General features: G+C 41.9%; 1 protein-coding gene across 1 annotated transcript in view; it reads left to right on the top strand.

The window, feature by feature from the left end:
- Positions 1-10382, top strand: part of ANKAR (ankyrin and armadillo repeat containing) — a 49836-nt gene that overhangs the window by 27932 nt on the left and 11522 nt on the right. Inside the window, 7 exon segments of the mRNA XM_025193101.1 lie at positions 577-818; positions 1006-1159; positions 1248-1409; positions 2896-3002; positions 4568-4690; positions 6239-6397; positions 8812-8929. Coding sequence (XP_025048886.1) covers positions 577-818; positions 1006-1159; positions 1248-1409; positions 2896-3002; positions 4568-4690; positions 6239-6397; positions 8812-8929 — 1065 coding nt within the window.

The following is a 10382-nucleotide window of genomic DNA, read 5'->3' as shown; positions in this document are numbered from 1 at the left end:
GTCCCCCTGCAGCCGATCCTGCCAACCAGGGGAAGGGCCCCCTGCCAACCCGCAAGTGGCACCGATCGCCACTTCCAGGTGTGCCACTGGCACTTCCGGGTCAGCATGATTGGCCATGGGAGGGACCACTTCTCCTGGTGCCCCCACTCCCCAGCCAGCACTCTCAGGGCGGGGCACCAGTGCTCTTGCCTGTCCCCCTTGCCCAGGAATGCTGGCTGTGAGGGGGTGCACGTGCACCTCCATGCACCCCCTACGTGTCACCGCTGGGCTGGGCTGCAGAGCTCTACTGCTGTGATTGTGGACTGCAAATCCCAGAGACCTCGGAGGCATCAGGATAAGGAATTGAACACACAGCCCATGCTGGCTACATTCCAGACAGCCATGCTGTAGCACCCCCTGGCTTCTGGCTTGAGCCACTGTAGGCATGTGGCTGCATTTCCTGAAACAAAAGTGCATGTCTCTTCATTTGCTTATTGGTTCAATCTTTGCAGCTTAGACTAACCTGCAAAGGTTAGTCTAAGGTAAGTCTTTATTTGTTCTTAAAATCCTATGACTAAACTTGTCTTGCTTTTAAAGATGTGCTACAGGCTGTATCTTCAGCAGCTATTGCAGAACTTGCTCGGGGGAATATACAGATGCAGGAGGCCATTGCAAATGCAGATGCAGTTGGTCTTCTAATTGATCTTCTCCGTGAAAGGAAATTAAGCGTGCAGGTGAAAGGTGCTATGGCCATCGAGGCACTAGCTAACAACAATGTTTATATACAGAAGGAGTTTCTGGCAAAATCAGTAACAAAGTATCTTTTGAAGCTCTTAAAGGCAAGGATTTATTTTTCATTTTTATTTTATTAAAGTGTTACATCAGTTTATCCATGAACACGGTGTAGTTCGAATCATTAAACAACTCTTAATTTCATAGACTAAATATTTTTTTTAGACATGTCAGCCTTAAAATTCTTCTAGCAAAGGTATAGTTATTTGGGTTTTTTTCCCCTCAAATATGCAGGCATTTCACTTGAAAGTTAAAGAACAAGGTGCTACAGCTTTGTGGTCATTGGCAGGACAAACACTGAAGCAGCAAAAGTTCATGGCAGAACAGATTGGGTACAACTTCATTATTGATATGCTTTTGTCACCATCTGATAAAATGCAGTTTGTTGGTAAGCTGTGTGAGTGTGTTGTGTGCTTCTGCAAAATATTAGACAGGTAAATGGATTTTTTAAACATACTTTTTTTTTGTTTTGGAAGGAGGTGAAGCAGTCATAGCTCTTAGCAAAGACAGCAGACTTCATCAAAATCAAATATGTGAAGGGAATGGAATTGGCCCTCTGGTTCGATTGTTGAGAAGCTCAAAAATTGCAGAAGGCACGCTCTTGAGTGTCATTAGAGCCTTGGGGACCATTTGTATTGGTTTGTATAATCTGTTATATTGCTTTAAGAGAAAAGAGGTTTTTCATGGAAAAAAAACTAAACCTGTTTGAAACTATCAATGAATAAAGAGTATATTTTCTTTAGTATTGATATCTACTGTAGTATCGAACCAAAATGTCATTAAGAAATCTTTAATACCATATGAGACACTTACTTTGGTCATACTTTGTATATGCTAAAGAATTTTGACACAATAAGCACAGTTTGAACCCTAGCATGCCACTTACAAAATTCCTTCCAGTGTTATAGTTGAGCCATAGGAGGGGCTCATCAGCTGCTAATCAGTTTCTCTGCTTCTCCATGAGCTCCTAATTTGTCATGTTTTTCCTGTATTTCTTTACTTATTATCCTTATTCATTTTATCATATTAAAAATTATAATAAAAACTCTGGGATCCAAGTCAGACTTTTATTTGGGGAGTTGTAAAAAATATATATTTTATAGTAAGCCCATCTCCTTAAGATATGTTAAAAAAGACAGATATTTCTGTTTAGTTCTTTTTCATATTTCAGATAGTCTAAGGAAAAATATCTTGTGATACTTTTATATGATATGATATTATATGCCATGTTATATAGTTTTGGTCAGGACTGTGGTTTAGACTAGGGTCAGCTGACCTGCCACACACGTGGCACAGGTAGTCAATGTCTGTGGCACGCAGCAGATCAAAGTGGGGCAGGCACAGTAGCAGATAAGGTTGGAAGCAGAAAGCAGAACGGCAGATTGTTCCCTGCCTCATTTTCCCTGTCCAGAAAGCTGAGCAGCAGAGGAAGAATATCAGAGTGCCAGTTGGAGAAGGCATTGGGCCTAGTTTGTGGCACACATGCCAAAAAGGTTGGCCTCCACTGAAAACCTAGGGTGGACCCTTAGTTTGTTTCCAAGTGGTTTCCATGGCACAGCACAGTACAGTGCATGTGCCTTAGTTAGCTTAGGTTCTGCTAACAAGATAACCATGTTAGCAGGTGCTCTGCTACAGTTATAAATCCTGCTTCTCAGCAGGACTAATTGGCCAGGGTAGAATCCCACACTGCTTCTGGTACCTGATCTAGTTCCTAAGGAGCCATATAGATGCACCCGAAATAGAAATAACCTTAAGTGGCCTACCTTTAACTGCTGATTCTACAGTCTCCAAGACTGAATCTGAGAAAAAAGGTTTATGAACGAGCACTAGCTCTAACTTTTACAGTTTGAGTTCTAAGGGCACACCTGCACAATTCAGTGCTGAACAGGGTATATTAGCTTAGGCAAGATAATATGCTGATACATCTGTATTGTTTTCAGGACCCAAGTTAATTCCTTTAGCTGCATTGTGCCATGCCACCATTTTTGTCAGGAGTAAAGTGTATATTACAAATACTCTTATTCAATCTGCTTCTACTATGTATATATATTGGGTAATTGTTTATTTTCTATCTTTCACAAATAATTTACATAGGATATGTATCTGTCATGTGGACTTTTACAGGTGTGGCTCATATAAACAATCCAATCAGCCAAGAGAACATAGTGGAGGAACAAGCGTTACCAATACTGGTGAATCTGCTTAAACATCATAATTCTCTTCAGATAAAGGTGCACAATAATATGGGTGGGTGTGTGGGCATGGGTGTTTGATACAGAGTATTAATTATGACTGAATTTTCTGAGAACTCTTCATGGCCATCTTTAGGCTGTTGATTCAGAAGGTAGACAAAAAACCCCAAAATACATAATAAGATATCTCAAAAGCCAGCTACTGAAAAACAATTACAAAACATGTCTATGAAGTTACTCGCAGTTATTTTTAATTGTATGGAGGCAATTATAAGATTAATTTAGAATCTTAAAAAGGGGTACACTGGTTCTATTTGCACATTTCCCTCTTATACATTATTTTCTAGAGGATTTAGTTATTCCTGTGCATGAAACTTCATAATGCTCCTTATATTTGTGCGTAATGTAAAAATGACAGGATAGTACTGGTATATTGTATTCTTTTCATGCACTCATTGGCAATGTGTAGGGGGTGCATGCAGGTGCACGTGCACTCCCTGAGCTTGGCGGTGCACCCCCTGCAAAAAGGTGCCATCGACACTGCTGATGGCTCCTGCAGGCAGTCACTGCTCGCCACTCCCCCCTGGCGACTGACAGCATTGGTGGAGGGATGCCGACTGCTGGTTGGTGCTAACCACACTGTGGCTACCTGCAGGAGCTCATCGTGTATTTCCCTGTGCTGAGTAAGTTGCAAAGGCTATGAGTTCTCATACTACAGGGCACAAGTAGATCATGATGTGAGTTTACTATATACTGACTAATAACAAAGGTCTGTTTAGTTCAAGGCCCTATTTCTAACAATTTTTGGTACCAGGTTCTTCCAAGGGAGATGGACAAAACTCTGTAAAGGCCCTTGAGAACAATGACCCATCAAATAAGTTTATTCCTAAGTGTTTTTCTTTTAAAGTATATATTGTATAAATGCTAACTGTTGCAACTGCGGATGTTTTTATTATCAATATAAATACCTATTCCTTTTTTGAAAGCTACTACATTCTTGTAGCAACAAATTTCACATGCAAAATATGTATTTTCCTGAGCAAGGAGGCATGCTCTAGTGGGGTTTTTTAGGGATACAGGTTTTAGCTGTGTTGGTCTACAGGCAAAAATGTTCAGAACTCTTGGCAGAGGTGTTATCTTTTATTAGATCAACTAAATAGTTGCAAATAAAGAAATTTTTTTGCAACTAGTTTGTCTAATAAAAGATATCACCTCTGCCAAGATTTCTGAATATACCAGTGCTTTTTTTTGTATTTAAATTTGTTGTCCTTCAGTTTGCTGGAATGTTCTTTGCTCTTATGGGGGAGGGTAAAACTATAGCTCCTTCATGTCACTTGTTCAGCTTTCCCAAGAAGGGATATATGATTAATATATTGCACATCTGATTAAATTGATAGTGCTCTTTATTTTGTGTGTTATTTAGCTATAATTATATATTATTTCCTTGAAGTATTAGTATTGTTTCCTATATTAGTCTAAACTTACACACTTCTTTTTCTGCTCTGAAATGATTGATTGTTTATTCAGTACTACATGCCATTAATTTGTTCTGCAAGTAAAAGTAAGTATATAATATCTGCATTTTTCTTTAAAATAATGTTTAGGTTGAAGTTGCATATTCCTTGGCTTGCATTGTTTTAAAGAACAGTAAACTACAGGCAGTGTTACAAGAGAAGGAGGGTTTCAGTTACACTGATGTTCTTGAACTTCTTTATGCACCTGATAAGGTATTGCTATTAGTAAACTGGCAGTATTAATTTAGAAGAAAACGGTCTACATTTATGTCATAGCATCACTATAAGCTAAGTATGTCATACCAAGTTTACTACACTGTAGCCCCAATCAAAAGTTTGTTTTATATTTTATATTGCTTTTAGTCTATTTTAACATAATTGCACAAAATATATATGCTTCCCTTAGATTTGGACATAGTCTGAAATTTAAAATGTTCATGATAGTCTTTAGTACTGCTTAGTGCTGATAAATCATGAGAAAAGTTGTGGTATGTAAGGGTGATGGAGGAGATACAAGGAGTTACAAGAGTTACAAGGAGTTACAAGAAATAATGGCCATTACAAGAAATAATGGCCACAAGCTAGCAGAGAGCAGATTTAGACTGGACATTAGGAAGAACCTTCTTCACAGTTAGAGTGGCCAAGGTCTGGAACGGGGAGGTGGTGTTCTCCCCTACCCTGGCGGTCTTCAAGAGGAGGTTGGATATGCATCTAGCTGGGGTCATCTAGACCCAGCCCTCTTTCCTGCCTATGCAGGGGGTCGGACTCGATGATCTATTGAGGTCCCTTCCGACCCTAACATCTATGAATCTATGAGATATGTTCACACTCCCTGAACAGATTATCATAGAGCTTGGTCACTGAGCTTTGAGATCCTTTCTCCAATGCACACTCTACTGCTCTAGATTCTCCTTCACTGGAATTGTGGAGATTACTGTGCATCATCAGTTGTGGTTACTGTTTCAGGGAGCAGAGAGGTATCCCTTCCCTACTATTAAAACAGAGCAAAAGAGTATGTTGAATATATTGGTTAGGAGTGAGCAGGATTCACTGGAATATGTGAATATTCTTCCTGTTCTCCTCAAGGTGGTGAGGATTACTCACTTCTGTAGACTGAGGGTTTAGCCTGAAGTATTTATATGAAAATCAAAAAAAAAAAAACAGACAAAAGTAGGACCAGAGTAATTGGTAACTATTTTAATATATCTAAGAAGACACAGTGTGTGTATTATTTCTATAATGTGGTAGTGTTAGAGTGATGTTGTAGCTGTGATAGTCCAGAAATTGTGCGAGAGGCAAGGATTTCTTAGGGTGATATCTTTTATTGGACAACCGTGTAGTCTGCATAGAGTTAGACAAGCTTTTGATATTGTCTTGCATTTGAAAGCTTGTTTAACTCTATCCCAACCATGCAGTTGGTCCAATAAAAGTCATTACCCTAAGAAATCCTTTCCTCTCACATAATCCTTGAATCATCACAGCTACATCATCACTCTAACACTACTGTAATGTGAAAGATATCAAAATCTGCCACTTACAATGGAAATTATGCAACCTAAAGAAAAAAGGAAGCCAGACTACAGTGACATCTTCTTCCTAAGCCAACCACCCAGACTTGATGAAGAATGTCTTGCATTCAAAAGCTGGTCTAACTCCATCCCAACTATGCAATTGGTCCAGTAAAAGATATCACCCTAAGAAATCCTTGCCTCCTTAATAATGTGGACCCCTAAGAGTTTACATGGTTCTCTTATTTTTAAGGACATTTGTTTACGAGCAGGATATGCCTTAGCGCTTTTTGCATACAACAATCCTGTCCAGCAGTTCTTGATATTGGAGACTGGAGGAATTACATTGTCCATGTTTGAACCTTTTCTGCAGTCAGAAGTTGAGACAGAGAAAGCAATGGCTGCATTTCAGGTATAGGAATGGTGCTTGCAGCACACCAAATAGTTTATGAATTGTAAAAGTTATGAATATTAGTGGTGGTGGTTTTACATATGATCTTATAAGCACAATTGGTAGAATAAATACAAACAGTATTTATAGGACCTTTTTACCAGAAGTTGAATTGGCTTAATATGGTAACATTTACATAGCATTTTTCTAAGCATCCTAGTGTTCTCTGTAAACCTCATTCTTAGTTATTTCAAGAATAGTCCAAATCTAGGGTGTTTTTTCATAGTAATAGAGCATACTAGCTATAGATTTGAGCTCTTTACTCAGATCAAAGTCAATAGGTGTAGAATCTAATTTGTCCCCTCCCACTGCTACAGCAAGGAAAATACATTTGGGGGGGTCAGGTAGCTCCCTTGCCCTCTCCCCCCTAATTTCTTCCCCCTGCAGTCCCTTCCCCCCTTTCTTATTGCCAGAGCCTGCTCTCCCTGAGCATACACAAAAGGGCAAATTTGAAAACACTGATTTTGAAATAAACATATCTGTAGTAATTTGAATGTAGGCAAATTACTACAGGTACCTGTTGACTTCATTCATCCAGAATTGATACATTTTACCATTTTTGCTAACTGTTGCAAGTTTTAGCACAGGTGCTCCATAAACATAATTTAAGCAGCACTTTTGTACCTACTAAGATATAGTACAAACTATGTCTTTTTTTTTTTTAATTTTGTGTCTTGGGCAAAATCAGTTCCAAATTCAGAGCTCAATCATTCAAGTCTGTGTGGTGCTACCATTGGCAAGTATCCTACCTCCCAGACTCTTCATCCTAGGGCTTCAGATTCTCCCAAATCCATGACAGGGACCCTATGTGCAAGCCCCAAGCCTGGAGGCCTTATTGTTCAGATGCCCCCTAATCTCACTGTTCCCTAGCCAAAAGGCTGAGGGAGCAAACTAGAGGGAAAGCGTGAGAGCAATCCGCCATCACTTTAAATTGTGTAACTGAGATCTTTGCACACCATAAATTGTGTAGCATAAATTGTGGCCAAGATCAAATGTAGCATTTTTGACACCAAGGGGAGAGTGTTAGGGCTGTGCAAAATGGGCCCCATTCAATTCAGATTCGTATTTGGCCTGAATCAGGGACAGTGATTTGATCCATTAATTTGGATCACTGTCCCTGATTCGATCCGTCCGAATCCGAATCTGAAGATTCGATGCAGATTTGGCGAATCAGTGATTCGGACACAGGCACAGCTTTAAAAGTTTTTTCTACATACCTTGAGGTAGCAGGCATGACTCGTGATCGCTACGATGCTGGGGCGGATGGAGTATCCCACAGGAGCACAGGGGGCTCTCCAGTGTGTTCAGCAGTGAACCCAGAAGTGGACCAGAAGCACTTCCTGTCCATTTCCGGGTCTGCCAGGAAGCACGCTGGGGGCACCCCCCATGTACCCCCGGCTCAGCAATCGGCCACAGGGGGACCCTGGGTGCCCCGCCAGATCCAGGAGGCACCAGTCGCTGAGCTGGGGGGGCGCAGGGGAGCCCCCCTGTGTGCTCCCGGTGGACCAGGAAGTGGACCAGAAGTGCTTCTGGTCCACTTCTGAGTCTGCTGCTGAGAGCACTGGGGTGCCCCCCCGTGTTTCTGTGGGATGCTGCGTCTGCCCCAGCACCACAGCGCTCAAAGCCCTGCTAACTAAAGGTATGTAGAAAAAACATTTAAAGTTGTTTCTACGTCTGAATTGCCAAATCTGTCCGAATCTCTCCGAATTGATTCAGAGGGTTCTGAATTGATTTGGAGTGATTAAAGGGTCCTCTGATTCGATTTGGATTGAGAGAGTCAGCCACCGACTCGAGCCGAATCTCTGCCAAATTAAATCAGGGACCAAAGCTTCGCACAGCCCTAGAGGGTGTCAGGATTGGCTCTGGTCCTCCTGATGCTGACCTGGTATTGCAGTACCTCCTGGACTGGTACCATTTCCCTGTGGAACACCCTCATGGTTTTTTAAGGACCATACAAAAAAAAGGTTCCCATCAGTATGTTTGCCAAATGCGGCCCATATGTTTTATAGTCATGCTCAGTGCTGGCTGCATTTAATCAGCTTCATAGTTGGTTTCCATTACTGAACACATGTTGCTTTTCGCAGCATTTTAACACTAGACAATGGATTTAATGAGGTTTCCTTATATGTGAATGGGGCTTTTTCACCCATGCTAACTGGGGAAAAGAGCCTTGTCTTGTAAATATACCTTTTTCACCCATTGGTCCTATTAGTACAGGACAAAATGGTATATGGTAGAGTTAAGAGTGTTCTGTAAACATACAGCACCATATACAATGTCTCTATGACTAATACAGGTCGGAAAACAATGGAAATGTTAGAGACCTACTTAAGCAGCATACATTGTTTTAAAACAGTGTCTTCTTTTGATTTCAGATTGTTGTGTTAGCCAAAGTTATAGTGGATGTAGACCAGGTTACTTTGTCTGCCAGAGGTGTTACTATTTTAGTTGAACTACTACATTCTGAAGAGTCAGCTACACTTGTTCTAACAGGCAAGTAATACAAAAGAAGGCATAGGCATGAGTGGGAGGGCAGGCACAGGCAAAGGGGTCGGGGCAGGCTGCAGGTTTCCCCTTCCACTCTAAATAAGCTATTGCAGCCCAGGGCAGGCAGTGGCTCAACTGCAGCCTCAGCCCAAAGCCTGGAGTCAAAGCTAGAGCTGAGGTGTTGCCTGCCCTGGGCCCATACTTGAATGTAAGACAAGGCTTTTTATCCCCCATGTTGACTGAGATAAAAAAAACTGAACTCTTGTTCTGGATTTGTGTAAATGCAGTATTGTACAATGTTAGGTGGCAGACAGGTTGAGAGAGAGTAGCATGTCCCAATATCTACATAAAGGAGTAAGAAGAACTGAGGTTTCCTTTCTATGATGCAGGCTACACACATCTCATTTTAAGGCATTAGAGGGACAGAGCCTCTGCAGGACTACCATTCCAGCTCACATGCAGTGGATGGGGAACTGGATGAGACTTTGACTGCAACTGCCCTATCAAAAGCTCTAGCCAGAGTAGTTGAACTGGTCTAGAGGGATATGTAGTCTGTGTTTGGAATAAGACTGACCTAGATTGTTTTCCCTTTGTAGGGTGCAGGAACCAAATAATGATTCTGATTCACAGTTTAGTCCCCGCTTTACTTCTGGGACAATACAGCTTGCACGCTGCTTCTTAACCAGGCCAGATTTTACATTTACAATCCAGGCCTCAGTTTTTATTTGGTTCTTTGTTCTTTTGCCCAGACTTCAATTAGAGTTTTATGTTAGTGCAAATAAATAAAAACTTGATAAAGATTTTAAGATTTTGGCCAAAGACCATGAAGAATAGCTATATAATGAAGTATTTCTATCTTAAAATTAATTCCACTTATCAAGTCAAATGTTTGAAAATAGAACTCCAACATTTTAGGTATAGGAGGTATTAGGGGTGCAACGATAAAAAAAATTTTGGCCGATACTGATGGCCAATTATTAACCAGCCATATCAGTTGATACCAATTTGATAGCCAATATACAGTCCGGCAGCTTGGAGAACAGTGTCTGGATGGTAAGTCTGTGGGAGGGCAGGGGGTGCATGGGGACAGATGGAGGCCTCCACAGTGAGGGAGGGAGTGGGGCTGGGGTGCAGGGGTAGGTGCTACCCAGCCAGGGTGGTACATGCGACCCCACCAGAAGCAAGGCGGAGCTGCAGGCAGCTCATTCGGGGGGCACACAAGGGGGGGGGGCAGCTCCCTACCACTGTGTGCACCCCTGGGGGAAGCATGGGGGGCAGGTGCCTCCCAGATTTATGTGTAGGGCAAAGGTGGGCAGCCTGCTGTGGGCTCAGGACCAGGGCTGCACTTGGGGCAGGCAGTGGCAGGGCGGGTGGGGGTGGCTTTGGGAGGGAGGACTATAGGGGGGGTACAGCCACCTCCTAGCCCTCCTCCCAGCCCCACCCCCACTCACTCTGTCCC

The sequence above is a fragment of the Alligator sinensis genome, unplaced genomic scaffold (assembly GCF_000455745.1).
Source record: "Alligator sinensis unplaced genomic scaffold, ASM45574v1 scaffold555_1, whole genome shotgun sequence".
Taxonomy (NCBI): Eukaryota; Metazoa; Chordata; order Crocodylia; family Alligatoridae; genus Alligator; species Alligator sinensis.
The sequence above is the reverse complement of the archived record's forward strand: the minus strand, read 5'-3'. Positions and strand labels throughout refer to the sequence as shown.